Genomic DNA, 23,851 nt, shown 5'->3' on the forward strand with positions numbered 1-23,851 from the left:
GTGTTTGCAGATACAGCGAGGTGGTTGCTGACTGAATCAGAGAGGGTGCCACTGGAGTCATGCTTAGTGGAATTAGACACCAATATCCAGTCATGAATTGTGCCACGGTTTTTGGAATAGGTATAACAGGTGGAGAAGGAAATTAGTGTAGTCAAGCCAAAGAGGTTCAGGCTAGTTAATGGGTATTTTGTGGAGATAATCCGACAATCAAAATTAACTCACTTAGGATTATCTTGGCATTAGAAGTTGTATGTCAGATCCAATTTAGGATGTTTTCCAGGTTTGTAGCATTATTGCCTGAGGGAATATTAAGTATTATAATATGCAGTAATTTATGGTTGTTTAGTTTAACACTGGAGATGATTTATTGTAGGGAAGGATTAAGTTAGTGAGGGTATAATAAAGCTACTCCACCACTTTTTTTGAGTTCTCTCAGCCACAATGATGGTATAATCAATAAGTAATATTTCAGGGTCAAGATTTTGGGATTTTAGTTATGTTTCAGTTAATGGCAAGAATATCTGGTATATTGTGGGAGATCCAGGCATGGAGTTCTAAAATTGTATTATGTGCTACAAGTATTTAAGGAAATGAATTTAAGCTGTTTGAGGTATTTGGTGGTCATGTCCATGTTTTGTAAGATGTGTGGGCTGAGTAGGAAGGGATGTTCGGCTTTGGATGAGTTTTGAAAGTTATTGGGGAGTCAGGATGGGAGGAGTGGCCGGGGTTGGGGTGATTATCCTCACAGAGTGCTAAGAGAGTGAGAAAGTAGATATGTTTGGTAAGCTTGTTTTGGTTTAGTTTTGAGTCAATTTTATTTTGCTGCTCTAGGTGTGAAGGCTTAGTAATTTGAATTTGAAATAAAGATGTGGTGAGCTGCTAAATGTATTGGAAGTGATTAGTGATGAAGTGGGGTAATTTGTATGATTAAAGTGGAAGCGGATAGTGGGGGAATGTGTAAGACTGAGTGAAGTATGGTAATTTATAAGGTGATAAACCAGGAAGATTAAGGATGCAGTAATATTTAAGAGAAACTTGACATGGAGGTTTGTAGAGAGAAAGGTCTGTGAGAGAGGAGTTAAAACACTGACATAAATACAGGAGGAGGCAGGAGTAGATAAGTGGGGTACATGGAGTAAATTGTGATCACTGGTATCAGTAAACATAAGGAAGGAAAGAAAGTTGGTTTAGGAGTTGTTTGTATTGTTGTGCCTAGGGTATGTCTGCTTGTGTATGCCTTTAAGAGGGAGAGGGGTGGGATGTAGGTGGAGTTCTGGATAGAGAACGTGTCCTGTAAATGTAATGCCATGAGGGTTGACTGGGGAAATGGGGGTGGGAGGGGAACATATCAGGAAAACAGCTGCAACACCTGCATGAAGAGTCTTTATTATGCTTTCAGTGGAACAATTTTATTTATTAGAAGAAGTCTAACTCATGGTTTGGAAGCACAAGAATGAAATGGAAGAATAACTGAAAACAATCTTGCCACATTTACAGTTTTTAATGTATTTAATGGGGACCTTGTCACATTTACAGTTTTTAATGTATTTAATGGGGACCTTGTCACATTTACAGTTTTTAATGTATTTAATGGGGACCTTGCTGCTATAGTTGAGGGAAGTGTAATGTCTTTTCAAAAGGCAATGGCCACCACAAGCAGTAGGGCAGGCATACTGGAAGAAGGAGCTCAGTAGCTTGAGTGAAACGTCAAGCAATTGAAAGAGTGCTCAAGCTCTTCCTGCTCAGGTCTGAGCACCTGGAAAATCTTAGCCACACTGGAAGAGCATAGGGGTTACTTGTTTGAAGAAAAGGGACAAGGGACATACTTCGTGGAGCAATGGCTTTGGTAGATGGTAGCAGAGGTACTGTATTTAGACTGTCAGGTTAATGAAGCCCATAGTGTCAGCAAACAAATCAGAAACGGTAAACTCAGTATTTTATTGTGAGGAGCCATGCTTGTCCAGCAAAGGTTCTTAAGAAGGTTTTGTTATAGTAGGGGCTTGAGTCAAAATTGTAGAGAACTATTCTCACCCCATGTGTGTGCTAAGAGGTTGAGAATGGCACTAACTGTATGAAACTCCATAATGTGGGGGCTGCACTGTGGCATGATTCCTCTCTGCTTCACATTGTTGGTAAAGGGCAGAATTACTGGGCCACCATGTTGGGGGATGCAGTTATCCATTGCAATATTATGAGAGGACAAAATAAGTTGTGGAGGATGACTGAAATGAATAGTGCTGAATGAGGCCATAGCATAATGGCTGGCATTAGAAAGGTGGCTAACTTTGTGGAGGGGGAGTAGCAAAGGTCCCAAGGAGAAGCAGGGATGAAATTATGGAAACTTGGGTGAGTGGAAGGTATAAGTACTGTGTTGGAGTAAGAAAACCTGCTAAAAAGGGAAGAGTAGGTCCTGTTCCTGGACTGAGACCACAGGCAGAGAATGAATCCACTGCACAGATTGTAATGGACATAGCACCCTCCCAAAGACTAGAAGAGGCTAAGAAAACATTTGAGGGGTTAGATTTTTTTAATAGTTTTTTCCCTCATGTAATTTTTTTTAATTTTTGTTCTTAATAGTTTTTTTAACATTGTGAGAAGGGAAGGGGAGTCAGCATGTAAGAGAGGAGAACAGAGGAAGGAAGGGGAGTCAGCATGGAAGAGGGGAGAACAGAGGAAGCAAAGGGAGTCAGCATGGAAGAAGGGAGACTAGAGGACGGAACAGAGTCTGCATGGAAGAGAAGACAATAGAGGAAGAAAGGGGAGTCAGCGTGGAAGACAGGAGAACAGAGGAGTGGCAGCATAAATACAGTAAAGAAAAGTTGACAGTTAAGTGGGTCAGGAAGCAGTTAACACAGACTAAGCCTGCTGAAAGAGCAGCATTCCAGTAAAGTACAGTTGTGTATTAAACCTACTGTAACAGTAAATATTAAAATGATCACTGCTGCAGTAGCCTTAGCTATATGGGTTATATCCAGCCAAGGATGTAACATCCCGTCAGCTTCCAAAGCTACAGAGCAACTTCCACATGCCCAAACTATCAAGCAGATTGACCTGAGCTGACTCACATAACTTTGGGTGCGAAGTCCTTCAGGACTGCCCTGCAGCTGAAGAGTGTACACCTTTGAGGCTTTCAAGGATTGATGGGTCAGCTTGTGCTTTCTTTTGCTGGGCAGATGGGGTGGACCTTCAGTTTTCTTAATCTTGTTAAGGTATTAGTACTTTTCTCTTCCTGCAAGCTATAACAGGTTTCACCTCATATCATGCGTTCCGGGCCCAAAATCTGGACAACACCAAGAAAGGAGGGGGGGTGTCCATATTCATAAAGGACACCCACACCTCAAGGTTGGTGGCAATGCACGATGCAGATGCATCGGAGACCATCCAGGTGCAATTAACCATAGGCAAGACTGCTCTGCAATTTGTAGCATGTTACAGGCCACCCTCTCAAACTCAGGAACCTCACATGGCCTTCCTGAAAACATTGGAGGGGATAAATGTATCTCCAAACACCATCATACTAGGTGACTTCAACTACCCTAATATAGACTGGGAACACTACTCAAGCCCGAACACTCTAACCCAAAGATTCCTGGAGTTCATAAACTCAAATGCCATGGAACAACTAGTCACCATCCCCACAAGAGGAGAAAACATACTTGATCTCATCATCACGAACATGGGATCAAAATGTTCAACACCAGAAGTATACCCCTCACTGGTGAGATCAGATCATAAACTAATCTCGCTGGAGGTCCTCATCCCGCCACCACCTGAAACAAAAAGACCACAGTGAAAAACTTCTCAAAAGCCGATTTCACACTTCTAAAAACTAGTGTGGTCTCCTTTAAGGCCCCTGAGCCAGTGGTAAACATTACTCAAACCACTGAATCACTTACAAATGCCTTCTACCAGCACCTACAGGACTGCATGGATCAGGCAATCCCAAACAAAACTAAGACTCTCTATACCAAAGGCAAGCGTCCAGTCTGGTGGACCCCAGCCATAAACAAGCTCTACAACAAAAGGAGGAAGCTACTACAAGATAGAGCAAAATCCTTGAAAGGTAAGACACCTTTGATCATTATAAGTAAAAAACTAAGAGCTCTCATAAAATCATCCAAGGCAAATTTTGAGAGAAAAATTGCCAAGGACTCTAAAGAGAATCATAAGGCCTTCTTTAGCTATGTTAGAAACCTAGGAGGAAACTCCCAGATATGCTCAGAATTAGTTCAAAATGATGTGAAAATTACTGAACCTACACACATTGCCAACATACTGGCTGCCAGGTTCAGTGCAAACTTCTCTCCTCCCCAAAAGGAGAGATATCTATTCCAGAGGATTGTAGCCCCCAAACATCTCCAACGCCCAGGTGAGAACTGCCCTCACTAAGGCAAAAACACAGCATCCATGGGACGGATGGTGTCCCCGGCTGTGTGCTTCACGAACTCAATGAGGAATTAAACCCACAGTTAGGACAGCTGTTTAATCTTAGCCTCACCTCAGGATACGTACCCAAGGAGTGGCGCGCGGTGACTGTGGTCCCACTTCATAAGGGCGGTGCCTCCACAGACCCTGGAAATTACCGCCCCATTAGCTTGACAAGCCTTATCTGCAAAGCCATGGAGAGGATCATAATGGAACTCATAAATAAAGACATAGGGAACTTGCAGACTTTGGATCCAACCCAGTTTGGCTTTGTCAAAGGCAGATCCTGCCTCTTAAACTTGGTTGACTTTTGAGACAGTCACCAAGGCCATTGATGAGGAAAGGCAGTCCATACAGCCTACCTCGACCTGGCAAAGGCCTTCGACACAATACCCCACTCAGGTATCATCGAAAAACTCATCAGCTTGAATGTAAACCCATACATCACAAGATGGGTTGCAAACTGGCTAAGTGACAGAACCCACAGGGTCAGAGTTGCTGGAGCCATGTCAGACTCAAAGCCTGTCACAAGTGGTGTCCCACAGGGCTCAGTCCTGGGTCCACTCTTGTTCGGCATCTACTTTTCTGAAGTACAAGCAAACACAGGAGGGTTATGGCTGACAAAGTTTGCAGATGACTGCAAACTGGGCCATAGTCAAAACACATCTGACACAGATATCCTCCAGAAGGGCCTCACAGAAATGGATAACTGGTGCCAGAGCCATGGCCTGAAGTTAAACGCCAAAAATGCATAGTCATACCCTTCGGGAAAAACAAGGTTACCCCTAGCTACCATATAGGTGGCAATCCACTGAGCACAGAAAAAGTCATCAGGGATCTGGGGACCCAGGTTGACAGTAGCCTTTCGTTTGACACTCATGTTGCTAAAGTAGTTAGGAAAACCTTCTATATCGCCCACCTGATCATGAAGGGATTCACATCTAGATCAAGGGAGGTCATCGTCCCCCTGTACTCATCACTCATTAGACCTATGATTGAGTACAATGCCCGTTCGAATGTATCTGACCAGACACCTGCTGCAGCTTGAAAGGCCCCAAAAGTTCCTCACCAAAAGGATAAAGGGTCTCAAAAATATGTCTTATGCTGCCTGACTGAAAGAACTCCAGCTCTATTCAGTCTCATACCGCTTGCTCAGAGGTGACCTGTGCCTGACATATAAGGCCATGTCAAACCCAGATTTGATGAATATGCTTCACCTCAAAAAATCTAGATCCCTCAGAACCACAAGGGCGGGAGACTTAAACCTTGACACGGTTATAAATAGAACATGCTGGAGGGACAGATTCATCACCCAGAGACTCCCTATGCTGTGGAACAAAATCCCGGTACATGTGAGGCAGAGCACCTCTCTGGCCTTGTTCAAGAGGAATCTTGACCAATGGATGGGAGATTGCAGATATACCCCAGGGATTACTTCAGTGTCACTGCTTGACAGAGGCACAGCAAAGTGATAGGCATAGTTTTTATTCAAACTAAAGGGGTGGCGAAAGCCACATAACTATGGTCTAGGCTTATAAATGCCCTTGGGCAGATAGCCTAGTGTGAACCTATGAACCTATGAGTGTTAGTGTTGTATTTTAATGGACCATCTCAAGACTGTAAGTTCAGAATTGTACGCATTTCTTTCCTGTTTTTTCTGTAAGGAGCTTTGTTAATTTTTCTAATTTGAGGCTTTGGTAGCTGGCTGTTTGTTATATATTTGGCAGGATATAACCCATTTAGCTAAGGCTACTGTAGCAGTGATCAATATGTTGAACAGCTGCATTTCATGGTGTGACCTGCTTAGTTGTATTTCCTTTTGCTCTATTATCTTATGTTGTAGTTAGATTGAGTACAAGCTGAGATGATGGCTTGGATCACATGCTGAGAACAGTGTAAGAATATTAAGAGTGAAGGAAGAAGGTGATGTTCTGGTAAAGTGAAGACATGCATGGAGTGAACTCGGGTAAAATGGTAGACATGGACACTGGCTAAAATTTTTCAACATCTAAGAGTAGGGGGGGTTAGTAATGTAGACTTATTGGTATGAGGATATATAAAATTGTATGTTGGAGAGTTTGATGGATAATTGGAGGACTTTGCTGAAGGTAACTGATGGAAAAAAATTTGAAAATGGTCTTATAGGTTCATAGGTGTGTACTAGGTTAATGGCCCTGGAGTTACAAGCCTAGCCCATAGGATTACCCTGGCATCGTGCCACCTGACCTTAGTTCCCAGTGCCTCTGTCGAGTAAAGCTACTGGAGTGATCCCTGGGGTGAATTTTCTATTTCCCATCCACTCATCAAGATTTCTCTTGAAGGGGCCCGTGAGGTGCTCTGCTTGACATGTATGGGAGGTGTATTTCATAGCATGGGCATTGTCTGGGTTATGAACCTATCCCTCCAGCATGTTCTGTTGATTGTGGTAATGAGGTTGAGGTCTCTGGAGCATGTGGTGCAGAGGGATTGGGATTCCTTTAGATGCAACATTTCTAACTGAACTGGGTCAGACATGGCTTTGTAAGTCAAGCAGAGATTGCCTCTAAGTAGGCGATAAGAGACAGAGAATAGTTGGAGTTTGTTGTCTAGCCATATAGGACAAATGTTTAAGGCCTAGGATCCTCTTTGTGAGGTACTTTTGTGGCCTCTCCAGTTGTTGCAGGTGTTTAGTGAGGTATATGCCAAATGGGGCAATGATTGACCTAATGAGGGAAGAGTAGAGGGAGACAATGACCTCCTTCTTCCTGGATACAAAACCCTTAGTAATGAGATGTGCCACATAGAAGGACTTTCTGACCACAGTGGCAATGTGGTGGTCAAAAGAGAGGTTGCTGTCAACCTGTGTTCCCAGATCTCTTATAATGCCTTCTGTGTTCAGTGAACTACAATCAATGTGGTAATTCATGGGAGCTGGGTTTTTACCAAAGGGGATGATGACGCATTTTTTTGGCATTGAGCTTAAGGCCATTGTTATGACACCAGTCATTGGTCTCAGTGAGGCCTTTCTGTAGGATGTCAACATCACTCGGGTAATTAATAATAGCTCCCAACTTGCAATCGTCTGCAAACTTTGTCAGCCAGAGTCTCTTTGTGTTGGTCTGGACTTCAGAGAAGTAGATACCAAACAGGAGAGGACCCAGGACTGAACCCTGTGGGACTCCACTCGTGACTGGTTGGCAATCTGATTTAGAGTCGGCTACATTCACACTGTGGGTTCTACCCGTGAGCCAGTTTGCAACCCACCTAGTGATATAGGGGTTGATGCCTAGCTTAGTGAGTTTTTCTATGATTCCTGAGTGGGGCATGGTATCAAAGGCCTTGGCCAGATCAAGGTAGGCTGTATGAACCACCTTGCCTTCATCCACAGCTCTGGTGACTGACTCAGAGATGTCATCAAAGTTGAGCAGGCATGATCTACCCTTCACAAAACCAAACTGTGTGGGATCCAGAGTTTGGAGATTCCCTATATCTTTGTTTATTAGGTCCATGACTATGCATTCCATAGCTTTGCATATCGGACTCGTCAGGCTAATGGGGTGATAGTTCCCAGGATCTGTAGTCGCTCCTCCTTTGTGGAGAGGGATGACTGTAGCAGTGTGCCATTTGGTAGGGACAAAGCCTGAGGTGAGGCTGTGATTGAACAGGGCACACAGGTGAGGTGCCAGTACACTCTGTAGTTCATGTAGAACACAGCCAGGGATATTGTCAGGTCCCGTAGAATCTGTATTCTTGGTCTTGGACAGTGCTGTTTTAACCTGTTATGCAGTAATACTGGGTGTCTGGCAATCTACTGGTATTGTGACTGGTCCCTTGGGGGGGGGGGGGTGGAGTTTGCATTGAATCTGTAGGCCAGTATATTGGCAATATCTGTTGGCTCAGTATAGGAGGGTACCATTGTGCAGTAGCTCAGAGCAAATCTGAGTATTGCCATGGAGATTCTTTACATAACTATAGAGGCCTTGTGGTTTTCTTTACTATCTGCTGCAATTCTGTTTTCATAGCTAGCTTTAGAGGATTTGATGAGGGATCTCAACTTTTTGTTGAGGCTGATAAGGGAGTTTTTCCAGTCTTGGGACTTCACCTTATTCTGAATCGGTTTCTTCATTCTGTTGGGTTTGTTTATGGCAGGGGACCACCAGATTGGCTTCCTTTTTTTGGAAGAGAGCATACTGGTTCTGTTGGGTATGGAGAGATCCATGCATTTGTGTACGTGTTCACAGAGTGCATTGGTGTATGATTCGGCGGTCATGCAACTGATCTACATTTGCATGGGTGCCATGAAATTAGCCACCTCTGTTTTTAGGAGCCCAAAGTTAGCTTTGGAGAAATTTTTCATGGTGGTTACCTTTGCGGGTGGGGTGGGAGGAATGTGGATTTCCAAGGTGATTAGTTTGTTGTCAGATCTAACCAGGGAGGAGTTCACTATTGGTGTAGAGCAACAGTCACCCATGTTAGTAATAACCAGGTCAAGGATGTTGCTACCTCTAGTGGGGATCAGAATGAGCTGGTTCAGGGCGTTGGAATTAATGAATTCCAGGAAACAGGCAAGTGTATTGGTACATGAGTAGTTTTCCCAGTTAATGGAGGGGTAGTTGATGTCACCCAGTATGAGAGTGTTAGGTTGGACCCTAATATTCTCCAGGGTGCTTAGGAATGTGGAGTGCGAGTCTTGTGACATGGTTGGGGACCTTTAGCAGGCTACGACCTGAATCGCTATCTTACCAAATGTTAGCTGCACCTAAAGTATCTCAGATGAGTTATGTTGGGCTACTAGTCTGGAGGTGTGCGCATCCTTTATAAATATGGAAACACCACTGCCTTTGGAGCTGCAGTCCAAAATATGGTGCCGAAAAGTGTGGAATGAGTTATAGCCTGGTAGTGCAGGTGTGCTTTCTGCTGCCTTGAACCAGGTCTTTGTTACGGCACAAATGTCTATGTTCTCCATTTTAAGGAGGGCTTCAAGTGAGTGCATTTTGAGATTTATACTTCTAGCATTGAGCAGCATGACCCTCAGATTGCATTTGTTTGTAGCTGTTATGGTGGTAATTTGGTCTTTGGAACTCCACCTAAAAAGGCCCTATAGGGGTGACAAGACCCTTGGCAAGTATCCGGAAGCCCAGGGGTGACAGATGCAGGCCATCTCTGGCAAAGCATCGAGGCCTGTCAGTCATGTCATCCCAGACAGACAGATGTTGGATCCCCATACAATGACACCAGAAACTTAGCCAGTTGTTGAAATCGATCATTTTCTGCTTGTACTGCGGTATCATTCTGGGTGATGGTAGGATGCTGCTCAGGGCTAGGGTCATACCTGCCTGGGCTGCATAATCCGAGAGCTCCTCCATGTCTCTTTTCACATAGTCCAGAGAAGTATGTCTCGGGTCATTCACACCCACGTGTACAATGACTGTCATATCTGTACCTGTTGAGGGACCTGAGTGCGTGCGTTATGTGGCGGATCCTGGCACCTGACAGGCAGCTGACTGTTACTTTCTCCTTATTCAACCTAGTGAGTGGGACATCAGTGTGCCTCACTATTGAGTCAGCTATGACTAGTGTGTTGGGCATGCTGTTTTGCCTTAGGGACTTTGGCTGAGTGGCACGCTGTTTAGGAGAGTTTTGTGTGTCTCATGATTAGTGTTGTGTTGTGGTGGTTGAGTGCATTTCTACCTTGGAGGTCTCTGCTGTTTGGGTAGATTTTTATTGAGAACCTCCGCAAAGGTGGGTATGTGGTTTGGGTTTTTATGTGAAGGCAGTGCTGATGTGTGTTCTGGAGGGCTATGTGTTCCATGTGGTGTGGTGCAAGTGTTGACCCTCTCCTCTTAATCAGCTATTCTGGTCTTGGCTGGAGAGTGCGTGGCTTCTAGTTTGGATATATAAGTGCATCTCTTGCAAGTCTGAGTGTTGGGAGGTAAGAGGAGATGGTCCTCAGTGTACATGCGGCAGTTGCTACATTGCCTCAGGATGTCCAAGTTCACCAGGTTAATAGGAGAATGCACAGGGAACTGATGTTTAGACATGCCTGGGGGGTGGGCATTAATAATAAGTACTGGAGCTGTTTCCTTGTAGAATGTTTAGTGCTGGTAGCACTTTTGTGTGCTACAATAATTGCTACAAGAAGTCTGGTAAAGTGCTAGACTAATAAGCTAGTAAAAGTGCAGGAGAGGATAGAACTAGTAGATATAAGGGAAAAATTGAAGAGCCGACTTTGGCACCTCTCAGAAGCTTACAAACAATCCTGGTTACAGCAAATCTGTATCTGGACTAGACTAGTTGCAGGGAAGGTGGGAAACAAGTGCAAATGTGGGTTTTTAAACTAGAAAGTTGAAAGAGATGGAAATACTGCCCAAACAGCCAATAAACAACAATTTCAGTGGAGGAAAACACTCCTCTTGTGGTAGATAGGCTGATGATGTCAAAACTAAAATAATTAATGCAAGTAGATATGGTACTATAGGGCAGTGCGCATTTTGGATGGTGTGTGCTTGTGAGTATAAAGGATGGGATGATATTTTGTGCAAGCAATAATGCCCAGCAGGGTGTGTGTTATTGAGGAAATAATGCACGCCCAGCGGCATCGGGCCTCTACACCCCTGGAAGGGCATTATTTCCACAATAACACACATCTTCGAGGGCATTATTGCACTTAGAGAATGGGCTGTTTGTAAAATTGTTGTTTTACTTATTTTTTATTACTATATTTTTTCTAAATATTTTTCAAGTAAAATAGTTCCTTCGCCTAATGTTTCAAAACTGCTGTAGTATATGTAAATGGTGTTGGAGGAAGCATTTTACATCCAAAATGTATCATTTCTCAGTATCTGCATTAATCCTACAAAAATGTTGTATGTTACATTCAGCGAACTCCAGTTACCTTACTTATTTTTGTTATTACTTTGTATAATGTTTTTAATTGTTCATTCATACTTGTCTGTTAACTTCTGACTTGTGGAGCTCATCTCCCCAGACTTCTTGATTGTTACTATAATTACTTTGTTTCATTTTGTTTAATTGTCTGTGCTTGTTTCTCAACTTGCAAGCAGTGGAGCTCATCTCCCCAGACCTCTTGTTTTTTTATTGTAGTTACTCTGTATAATCTTGTTTAATTGTTTATGCTAGTTTGATTTACTTGTTCAATGTAGAGCTTTTCTCCCCGGGCCTCTACTGAAAATGGGTTCTTAATGGCCCAGTGGACTATCCTGGTAAACAATATAAATTAATAAAATAAGATATTTACTTTATTTTTTTTGGTCCCTTATTCCTAAAATGTGTAGTTTATTGCAAGTCATTGGGGACTGACTTCATTAAATAATGACAGACTTTCAGAATTTTTCCTTCAGAAAATTCATGTCAACACAAATCCTGTTGTTTGTTACTTTGTAATTTTATAAGAACAGTATTTAAAATCTGTTCCTATTTTTGAGCCTTTATTCCCATTTTATTTGGCAAGCTTTATCCAGATATCTTGAGCTAAAACGTTGAGAGGTATGCAAACCTCTTTACTGCTGCTGCTACTGGTCCATGAATCTCACTCTTTCATGCACACAAACACTTGCACATCAGAAAGTGCATGCTAACACAAAACCTATTATTCAAGTGATTCTGTGATTATTTTATAATAGCAATACGTAAGGTATGTTCCTATTTTGAGTCTTTGTTCCCCCTTTATTTTAGGCATTATCCAGTTATATTGAGCTAAGAGGTCGAGAGGTACGCAAGTCTCTTATCAGTCACTGCTGCCAGTGGTCGAAAACTCACTCACTCACTCACTCACTCACTCACTCACTCACTCACTCACTCACTCACTCACTCACTCACTCACTCACTCACTCACTCACTCACTCACTCACTCACTCACCACATTCCTTGCATTCATGCTTGCAAACATGCATATGCTCACAGACCGACAAAAACCTAACCCCCTCCCCACACACTTTTTTTCTGTTTGATTTTTTTTTTCTGCTAAACAGCAAAACTGCTGCTTAGTGAGTGAAAAATAATGGCTCAGTCGATCTCGCTCACATATATAAACATGGCTTACACTTATTTTTTTCTTTTTCTTATTTTTTTTTATATGTTTTACACTTGCTAAACAGCAAAAGTACAACTTAATAGTAAAATAATGGCGGCCATTAGGTTATTTTCAGTAGTTTTTCAGTGAGCATTACCTGTAGATTGCGCAGGTTGTCCATTGTCTAAAGTTATAGAAATTGTTTGCCTGTGTTGCTATATTAAAAAAATGGATTCTGTGATCTCTGTTCATAATCTAAAATAGAAATGTATGAAAAAAAATGACAATGGGAAAATATAAATGTTTGAATTTAATGTAAATTTAATGGAATGGGATGGGTGTTCTGTTAGTAGCTAGTAGTACTAAGTGTAAGATTTTATTTGTAGGACGATGACACCGAATGTCTGAATGTAGTTATCTGTCAAGAATAAGTAATCAGTGAATTTTTAAAATTAGTTTGGAGTTTGAAATGTTCATTTATTGAGGGATGTAATGGGTTCAATATGAGGTGGAGTGAAAAGGTACAGAAGTAGAAGGCAGTGTATGAACGTTATGTTACAGTATAGACAGCTTGGAGACTGGTCTAGGAACTTATCTTAGTTAGCAGGGTTACGTGACCTATGGATAACCAGACACTAATGGTGATAAAAGTTGAGTGTTGTATGTTTGAGTACAGAGATAATGACAGACATGAAACTGTTAGAGGAGTGTGGTAGGGTGTCGGGAGGGGTGTTGAGTCCTGGAACAGAAAAGGGTGAACTTTATACCAGGGCTTCACTGACCCTGGTGTGAGGTATTAGTTCTTTTGGCTTGTTTCCAGTGTTGCATAATGGAAGGGAGAAGGAGGTGAGAGGAGGGGTAGCAGGATGGAGGAAAGTGATCTGACAAATGCTGGGATATCCTGTCCAGAGATTGTAGCTGGCAGCATACAGCATTTTTCCAGGTTGACAGAGTAGGTAGGGAGTTTTCCCCTACTCAAGGTTCTCTTGGACTTAGCTGTCAAAGTGTAATGGGGAGATGTAGACAGGGGATGAAGACAGCATTTTGAAAAGAGAGCAAATTATTGGCCTGAAATAATGTTAATAGAGTTAGGAATCAAGAGCTGAAAGTGAAGTGAAAACAAGTAGAAAATTTGAAAAAAAAGATGTTCTTGGATAGCAGTGAGTTATACTGGGGGTGTGGATTTTGGTGAAAGGAGGAGAAAAGTAGGTCTGGCAAAGCTGGGAGAATGATTGAGATGGACAACAGAGGGGTGGAAGTTGTTTTGGCAACATTCTATAGAACTAATAAGGAAGGGAGGGTGGTGATAGGAGGATGTCTGTCGAAAATTGTTGAATTAAGCAAAGAAGGGGATAGGATACTCTTAGGGTTGGGAAGTTAAATGGTACTAGGACTGGAGAAGTGCACTATTTAAGTATGTAATTTTCATAGGGCCAGGTAGAAAGTGCTGTAGGTAGGAATGAAAGAATTTGAGGTTGATGAGGGTGGGAAATGAAAGAGAAGGAGTAAAGATTTATACTTTCTGATTGCTGATAAATATGCAGATGATTAGACTGGAACAGCATTTGGGTATCTAGACTTGACAGCAGGGGAACGTTTAGATGTAAAAGTGATGGAGGAGGAGCTGTTAGATCACAGTATTGTTAAGTGGGAGTTGAAGACTGAAATGCAATGAGGATGGAAGATTATTCCGGGACATAGGAGGAATGATATGCAGATGACATGGCTTCAGAAGATGGTGGAGCAAGGGTAAGGTGAGAATAGGAAAGAAGAATATAAGACTGAGTGATGCAGTGCTATTAACAGGAAGCTTGGGGGAGTAAGACAGTGGAGAGGAAGGGAAGAGTGAGAGTTAAATTAAATAGATGAAGGATAATTTGAAGAATTGGCTGAAATGTATTAAAATAGCCTGGTAGGTTTCTGTAAAGGGCATTATGGCACTGAAATCACAGCTTAAAGAGATGAGATTCTAGGGTGTAAATGGAACTTGTTAAAAGGGGAGCAAAATAGTGAGCACAGAGTGAAGTGAATGTCAGGCTCTGTTGTTAAAAGCTTAAAGAGCAGGAAAAAAGCCCTGGGCACCAAAAGTGAGATATAAGGAGGGGGTGAAGATAACTAGGAATATGTGCAAATTAAAACTAGATACTAGGATTTGGGAATGGAAAGGTGAGGTGTTGAGATCTGACATAAGAAAATATAAGTAAGAAAACTGAGGGTGAATGGGATAGTAGAAGGTTATCAAGTATTTGAAAAGGGCACATCAGGGGGACAGGATGAAAAGCCTATTCACCTTTATAAGGGAATACAGCTGCAGGTAAAGGAAAATATAGCAGATTTGCTTAATGAGATTATGGAAGAGGGGATTATGCCAGGCTCCATACATGAGGCCAGGGTAAGCCAGCAGGTGGCAGAACCAACAAATTGCAGAGGAGATTTGTTCTGTAATGTGGAAGCAAAGCGGTATGCTTGGATTTTGACTGCAAAAGTAGCGTGTTTAACTGAGGCAGTAGGCAGTAGCAAGTGGGATGTATAAAAGGAATTCTGCCAAAAAAATATTGAGGAACATGCTTAAAGTTTACAGGATATGTAGGAGGCTTGTACTAAAGGAATGCTGGCATAGTTTTAATGGGCATATAAAAGAATTTTGGCAGTGTAGGACTGGGGGTACATGTCTGATATTTTGAGACAATGTTGGGGAAGGCAGGTGGCTTAATGGGGGGAACGGAACTGCATAAAAGGCCATGGATAAGACTTCTAATCAATACAGGCAGATCACAGAAGGTAGAATTAGAAGGAGAAACTAGGGTGTCCCCTATTGCCAGGGTTTTCTAGATTGCAATAAAAAACTGTGTACAAAGAGTTAGAACTGGATTCAAAGGGTCTAAATTCAATGTTTTGTGGATGACCTTGTGATGTAGTTTGAGGATTTAAAGTAGCGGCTGACAGAGAAATTATTTCGATATTTTCATTAAATTTGATGAGGGTCCTAGGCTGTGTTTCCACTCGAAGTCACTGGAGATGCAGATGAGGGGGAAAGGGGTAGATAAGTGTTGCTATAGGCAGGAGGTTGTGAAGTACTTAGTTTCAGAATATGTCAGTAAACAGAACAGGCTAGGATTAAGAAATGGAAGAGCTTATGGGAAAACAGATTCATGTACTAACTGAATGTTTGGGATGGATTATGGCACTGCATGGGAGAGTAGAGGTTGTAGGAGCATTATTTTGCCACATTTGTCTTGCTTAGCAAGGCATGTAGTGGGAAGCTAGCAAGATAAGAGAGTGACAAATCTACAGGGGTGATGTGACAAATTTGATTGAGGGGAAAGAAAGGCAGGACTGCAAAGGATGAGATGTATAGAGGGCTCAGGGTAGGATATGCCTGATGTAGGGGGATTTGTACTGGCAACAAATGTAGTACTGAGACTGAGAAGGTACAAGAACATGAGTCTAAAGTGGATGCAGTGGGAGGAAGGGAATGTAGGGTATCCAGACGATAGTAAACAGATAAAAATATGAACAAAATGATTAAGAAATATCTGGGGAGAGTTGTATTTTGCGATGATGGGGATGGACTTTGTACATAGTAGTCTGTGGAACTAAGGAGAGAATGGGGAATTTGTGTATAGCAGTATGCAGATGGGCATTGAGGGGGGGGTTAAGATTCTAAGCAATGTAGTTAAGGAAGTATGAAAGGGGGGTGAAGGGATGTAATGGCCACATATGATTTACATAAGGCAGGGTAGTTACTCTGCCTAAGAATGTTTGGGAGGGGGTAACAAAATGTTAGTAAGCAGGGCTGAGATGTGTATTGAAAGGTGAGGAAAAGACAAGTCATTACATGTTGATGAGGAATGCCTGAATGTTAACAGGAGGAAAGGGGGGGGTAAGATACAAATCTTTGGTTGAAGAAAGAGCAAAGAGGTCTATGAAGAAGTTGTGGGAATACTGGGCAATAGAGAGTAGAGTGTTTGTGCTCTTTTGGGAAAAACCTGGGTTGTTGGAGAGCGAATTTGTGTTGGCCAGTGAGGTATGCACATTGGTATCTCCCTAACAGATGATACAGAGCAATGAGAGGGTAAAGCGAGAGAGGTGGCGGCTGGAAGATAGATGCTGGAGGCATGGGAATGTGGACTTGGGTTAATTACATTTGGGATTGCAATGATCAGAGGTAAAAATGTATGGGAAATGGTGAAACAGTTGTGGGAGAAAGAGTTGCATTAGAGAGCGGGGAGGCATTGGTTATTGGTCTGTTTATTTTCTTTATGCTTTAATGACTGGCTTGAGTTGGAAATGTGTGAGAAGAGATGGGAGAGAGATGAAAGGGTTAAGCTGAAGTTAAAGGTGAAAAGGCAAAATGAGTAATGGCTAAATCGTGTGATGCAGGAGGAACAGAAGAATTCAGTAAGCAAAGAAATCGGGAATGGGTTAGAAGTACAGGAATGTGAGCAAGGTGGCAGAGCACTAGGAGTGAAAAAAATAAGGGAGTTAAGAGGGGTAAGGGGTACAGAGAGATCCAGTGTCCTAGAATAGGAAAATGGCAAATGATGGTCATTATCTGACTTTGGCTGGCGTGACCCAAATGACAAAGTGAGGATACTTCACATTTAATACGTGAAAAGGCAACATTTTGAATAAAGATAAAAGATAGTCATGAATGATTAGTGTGTGCGTGTGTGTATGTCTATACATATAGATAAATATATATAGCTATAGATATATATGCATAGATATACATTTTATATATATATATCTATATACATATATATATATATATATATATATATACACACACACACACACACACACATAATGTGGTTTACTATCATTTCATTGAAAGACACAATATTTGATACATTTTATCGACTCAAATGGCTGAAAATCTGAATGCTGTTTTTACCATATGCTGAATATGGTAAAAATGATGTTCAGCATTCAAACCAGTTTGAATTTTGCTTTAAAATCACAGTTAAAGTGAACGTTTGCAAGAACCACTCAGTTTTGCTTTTATGCATTCGGAAGGTTGTGGTTTGCTGTTTTTAACAGTCATCTATGTGATTACACGATTTTGAAATTTGTGTAAATGTCGTTCAACAAAATGATTGCAAACATATATAATATAATATGCATGTTTGTACTGAATGGTATAAATCAAAAATGCTTTACACCACACTTATTTTAATTTGTCCTTTGAAATGACATGTTAAAATGAGCTTCCATCTGCTTGAGTTGGTGGGAGCTCAGGTGGATGAAAAGTTCCCACAGCACCTATCAACTGGAGTAGGGGACAATGCCCAGGTCACATTTTCCCTAGTAGTAGAAATGCCACCTCCGGTCTCCCCTGAAGAGAGGCCACCAGCCTACCTGGACAGACCTGGTCAGTGAAGGTTGGATAAGCAATCACAATGTTAAAGTGCAAGTCATCCACTGTTGTGAGTCTGTGCATGGTCAATAATTCAGACATGCATCATTATGCATGTAAGTGTCATATTGCCAGGTTGTCTTGCAACAATATGGCTTGTGTTGTGCAGCATTCTCCAGCAGGACACACTACATTACGAGTAGTGATGCTTGCAGGGAAAGGTAGTCAGGAGCTGAAGTGCCAGGAGGTGTACAAACACTCCACCACTCCTAAAAGTGGTGTAGGACCAGGTTATGGCATTGTCATAGTTGCTTATGTACTCAGTCCACACCGTCTGGCCTTCTTGTATAATAAGAATCCCGTTATACCACAGTATTACAGCTAATGACCCTTTACTTTGTGAACTGGCCATTTCTTCTATATAGCATAGCAGAAAATGCACTTGAATTCCAATGTGCAGTACTATATTTCATTGCTAAACTCATTACAATTCCTGTTTGTCAATTTGTTAATTTACATTGCAAAGTGACATTCATGAATCCCACTGAGACATTACCCAAAGCATTTTACAAAACAAGCTACAGAAAGGGACTTTAATTCAGTCTTCAAAAAAAATATCCATGAATCACTAATTCCTCAGAGTTTATAAAAAGAAGAAAGGCAGGCATGAAGTGAGATTTGTGTGAAAGGTGCAAATTAAATACTACAGTAAATGGATTATCACATTCATGTAGTTTATGGATATTAACATTGGATTTCATTTGATGGCAAATAGGGCTGATTAAAATACATTCATAACAGTAATATTTTGCTTGTTCTAACTGTGCTAGTAAGAGTCTGTTTATGTATTAAGCTCCAGAATGCACAAACCTTGCCAGTTTATGAAGGCAAGAATGTTCCTTCTTTGTTGCAGAATAGTTGTTGCTGTAATTTTATTAAAGGACTGTGAAAATTTATTAAAAAGATGTAGTAGAGAAGAAATGCACTTTGGAATAATGTCTCCAGTCTTCATAACAGCATATTTTAAGTGCTGCCGAAATAACAAGAGGACTAATTGTGTTTCTCTTGGCATGTTTAATGTTTCAGACCACAGCTCAGCCATCTGCCATTTTACAGAGCTCTTCACTCCCATCTGCATCCACATCTGTCTCAAATCCACATTTGCCCATTCATCAGTCAGGTATGTAAATGTTTGTTAGCTAAATAGTAGTTGTATAAGATATTAAAGCTTGACAGTGCTCAAGTAGTGGATTCTACCGCTTCATAATATGTACACGCTATACATTTGTATCAGCACATTTGTAGGTGTGTGCTGTCTATGTAAACACATATGCATGCACACACATACTTATACATATATAAAAAAATTTTAAATTGATTGCGAGAGCAGTTCATTTAATGTTCCAAGCTGCATCATAGGTTCAGGTATGTCCTGATCAAGCAATTGAAAATGGCAAATTAGTTCTGTGTGTGAGACTGCGGTATAGTGGGGATTGGTTTAGTGTGAAAATGTTTTGGTTATTGTGTGTGGTGTAAAGATTGACTGGTATAGCATGGAGTGTCTGTGGTATTTTGTGTGTGTATATGTTTGAATGAGTGTTGGCTATTGCTGGAGAGGTTGGGCACATGTGTGCTTATAGTGGGTAGCATGGTAGATTTTCATTTTTTTAATCAGTTGTTCCCTGAGAATACCAAGATCCACCAAGTGGGCCTTTCTAGAACTCATAGCTGTTGTGAAAACCATAGACGAAAACCGAATGCCAAGAAATGTGCAATAGTATCCTTTACTGGTTGGTATAAGGGCCAAGGTGTTTACCTCACAGACAAAAGGCACAGAGCTTGATTCCCACCTTTAAAAGGGAAATTGGATAGACTTAAAATAGACCAGAAGGGCAGCCAGCATTGGTTCTGCTACTTTAAAGGATGTGGTTTATCTTAATAGTGTTTACCTCACAAGCGAGAGGTGTAGTGTTAGATTCTCACTAAGTGGAGTCCCTCAGGGATAGGTCCTAGGACTGCTCCTTTTTTTATTTTATTTATTATTTATTTACATTTGTTGACCGGGAATGTCCGACTGGACGTAGGTCCATTTTCAGAGGAGGCCCGGGGAGAAAAGCTCCACAGTTAAAATAAACAGTAGTTGCATTGGATTACATAGCGATTAACAATTTGATTAACATAGCAATTAATTACAAACATATTTACAGATGAAGAACATAGTACATCAGTAGATAACTAGAATCTTTATCTGCGAAGTACATAATAGACATTAACAAATGTTACAATAAGAAGTTCCTGCTATATAATAAGTACTATGCTTATGAGCATCTGAGCTTGCTATAATCAAGGTAGTTAGTGGGGTGGAAAGAAAGGTAGTGGTTGGATGGAGTGGGTGATATTAGAGTGGGAGTTGCAAGGGCATAGCCAGCATGTTTTTAGGTGCGCTTTTAGTAAAGTTTTGAAGTGGGTGCATGATGGTACAGAGGTAATTGTGGGTGGGAGGGAGTTCCATAATTTGGCTATGGCGCAAGAGAATAGTGCTTCACCAGCAGAGTTATTGGCTTTAGTGATCTGCAAGTGATTTTTGTTGCTGGAACTTAGTGGTCTGGTGGTGCGATAGGGTTGGAGTAGATTCTGGAGGGATGGGACCTTTAGTGGATGGTTTACTAGTTTGTGGGTGAGTGAGAGTTGATACCATTGAAGGAGGTGAGGGAGTTCAAGCCAGCCCAGTTCAGCAAGTGAGAGACAGTGGTGACTACGGTAGGATGCCCCTGTGGCGAATTTGGCGATTTTGTTGTAGCGGGTCTCTAGCTTGTTTACATCGCATTGCCTTAGGTTGGTATATATTGGACAGGCATAAAGTAGGGTGGAGTTAAGGTGGGAATTTGCTATTGAAATCTTTGCTGCTTTGGTGAGAAGTTGCTTATTTCTGTATAACGCTCCTAGTTTTTTGTGGACTTTTTTTATGGTCATGGATATGTGAATGTCAAAATTTAGTTTGTCTGTTTCCACTCCTAGCAATTTGGTGTGTTCAGTTGGGTATATAGTGGTGTTGTCTTTTGCTGTGATGTTAAAGTGAGAGTTGTTTTGAGTATGTTTGGTGGGTTGGAAGATGAGTAGTTTAGTTTTGTTTAGGTTGAGTATTAATTGGGCATCGGATAACCAAGTTTCAACAGAGGAAAAGGCTTCCTGTGTGACTTTTTGCAGTTTGGGTAGGGACTGGGCTGAGCAGATGATGGTTGAGTCATCTGTGTATTGTATGAGTGTGCCATGTTTGGTTGCAGAGGCTAGATTGTTGGTGTAAACAGAGAAAGAGTAGGGGTCCAAGGATGGATCCTTGGGGAACCCCTATGGAGACAGGTAGTTGGGGAGATATGTCATTCTGCCATACAACGGATTGTTGTCAGTCAGATAGGTAACTCTGAAACCAGTTGGTGACTGATTGAGAGAAAGATAGGTTATTGAGGACAGAGATGAGTTGTTTGTGTGGAACCATGTCAAATGCTTTAGATAGGTCTAGGAAAGTAGCCGAGGAGAGATAGCCATTGTTTTTATGCTGAAGGATAGTGTTAGTAAAGGAGAGTAAGGCAGTGGTGGTGCTATGGTTTGGTCGGAAACCATGCTGAGTATTGGAAAGGAGGTTGTTAGTAAGGAGGTAGTCTGAGACCTGAGTGTGTATTTTTTGGCATTTACTTCTCAAGTCAAGGACAATGTCAGCGGCCTCTGGCTGACTTGGAAGGAACTGATCACAGTATCAGTCTTTAACTCCTACATATAATGTATTTTTATGCTATTTTAAGTTTCTTTGAGAGAGAAAATGGTTCACGTCACTGTCATCTCAAATTTCGCTGGAGTAAACTTATGAAGATTTTGAACACAATAAAAGCATCCTCCAGCACAGTATCTGATCATTCCTTAACTGGCTGAAATGTTTTAGCTGGCTGTATAAACGTTTTTTTTTTGTTTGTTTTTTTCTGCAGAAATAGACATTTAAAAAGGGCAGGACAATAATGTAGAACTTTAATATCATTGATGACATAGCTACGTAATGAGAATAAAGCAACCCTCCTTCTCCTGGTTTCTCCACTGTTGTCTTGGACACAATAATCCTAGACTGTTTTGTATACCAGTTTTTCCTTAATTGCCATTGAAATGATACCATTCTTTCAAGGCAAATGTTACAAACAGTACAATAAACTTTCTTGATTTATTCAAACTGTAGAGAGAGCCTGGAACAAAAACCTGGAACATTTTCTCAGTGGGCTTGTCTTGATTTTGCAGGCCAGTTCATCTTAGAAACAGACCTTTTGTAAAGCTGACCTGACCTGATGTTTTTCCTACAGGTATAGCCTTCCAAGTGCACTGTTCCTTACTCAGACATCTCCACTTTTACCTGCCTTCCACATAGACGCTGGGTCTGTTTAGAGACTTGTACCCCTGTTATTTAATTCAATCGGAATGGCATACCTCTCAACCTCTTAGAGCAAGAAATCTGGAGCAAGAAATCTGGAGAAAGGCACAACTAATGGGAGGGCAAAGGCCTAAAAAATAGGGACATTTTTTTTAAATATTGCTCTTACAAGTTTAGAAAGTTAGTAGAATAACAGGTTTTGCATTAGCATGAATTTTCTGAAGGATATGAAGTTTGAAACTCAAATGTGTATCGTTATTTTCTGGATTCAGTTCTCAATAATTTGCCAGGAAACTACAATTTTATGAGAAACAGACTAAAAATATCAGGCAAAACTCTGGACATTCTGTGAAAATCTGGACAGTTGAGAGGAACACAGAATGGACTGTTAAAGATAATGTGTAAGCTGACAAAATCAATGTCCACAATCCACTCTGCTACAGGCCCCATGAAGGCTCAGTGTCTCTCCAACCTAACACCACTCTTAAGTATTCAACTGCGGTACCACCTTTAACATTCCTATAAGAAAAGTGCAGTCTGGGTCTGAACTGTCTGCAAACAGCTACAGTTAACTTTGAACCTAACACCACTCTTAAGTATTCAACTGCGGTACCACCTTTAACATTCCTATAAGAAAAGTGCAGTCTGGGTCTGAACCGTCTGCAAACAGCTACACTTAACTTTGAACCTAACACCACTCTTAAGTATTCAACTGCGGTACCACCTTTAACATTCCTATAAGAAAAGTGCAGTCCGGGTCTGAACTGTCTGCAAACAGCTACAGTTAACTGAGTATGTGTCTAACTGTTTGAGCCAATCTTCATTTTCCCCTGGAGAGCACTGTGCTTTGGCTGTAAGCAACCCCCCCACCACCACCACCACACACATCTTCCACTTTCTCTTATTCCCTTCTGTTAGCAAATAGTATCCATAACTGATCAATACTGTGTGTTTGTTTATTTAAACTATACCACAGTAGCCTACTGATACAAGGTTATCCTGGTTTTCCACCTGAGAAATTAAGACAAGACGTACAGTTTCAGAGCAGTCCTTGGTCAATTGTGATTGTTCTTAACACATACTTTTCTTGCTTTGGCTCATTAGCAGCAGTACAAAGAACTGCCTGCTCACACCCTTGTTCTCCCCTCCCCTTCCCTGTTTATTACCTCAATACAATCCCAGAGTTAATAAATATTACCTGTGGCAGGCACCATTTGTAAAACTACAATCCACTCTGCTACAGGCCCCATGAAGGCTCAGTGTCTCTCCAGTAAGTGTTTTACAACTTTAAATGCCTGTTTATGTTGAAGTGTATTAGACATTTTACAACTGTATATGTTTATGTTGAATTGTGTTCGACATCTAATATGTTTTATGCTTTATTTTTGATGTTACTATGGCATGCACCAAGTTGTTACTAGTATAATAGTATGTATGGTCTATTTGCATAGCTGCACCTTGTTCACTAATGTTATTCATGTAATAGTGTTGTGTGTAGACAGCTCATACTAGTGTCTAAATTATTTCTATAAGTTTGTGCTGTTACTGGTGGATAGAATCACATTAGAGAACCACGACAGATTGCTGCTCACTATATTTTTATCTGTGGCTGCATAACTGTCTGGTTTTTGCTTTCTAATGTTCT

The 23,851-nt window shown here is 41.3% G+C and overlaps 1 protein-coding gene across 1 annotated transcript in view; it reads left to right on the plus strand.

Annotated features, from left to right (window-relative positions):
• Nucleotides 1-23,851, plus strand: part of LOC122804788 (protein mono-ADP-ribosyltransferase PARP14-like) — a gene marked incomplete in the record, with an annotated part of 1,493,437 nt that overhangs the window by 844,508 nt on the left and 625,078 nt on the right. The window contains 1 exon segment of the mRNA XM_044074882.1: nucleotides 18,882-18,975. Coding sequence (XP_043930817.1) covers nucleotides 18,882-18,975 — 94 coding nt within the window.

Source organism: Protopterus annectens, chromosome 6.part0 (assembly GCF_019279795.1).
Source record: "Protopterus annectens isolate FY-2018-M chromosome 6.part0, PAN1.0, whole genome shotgun sequence".
NCBI classification, from domain to species: Eukaryota; Metazoa; Chordata; order Ceratodontiformes; family Protopteridae; genus Protopterus; species Protopterus annectens.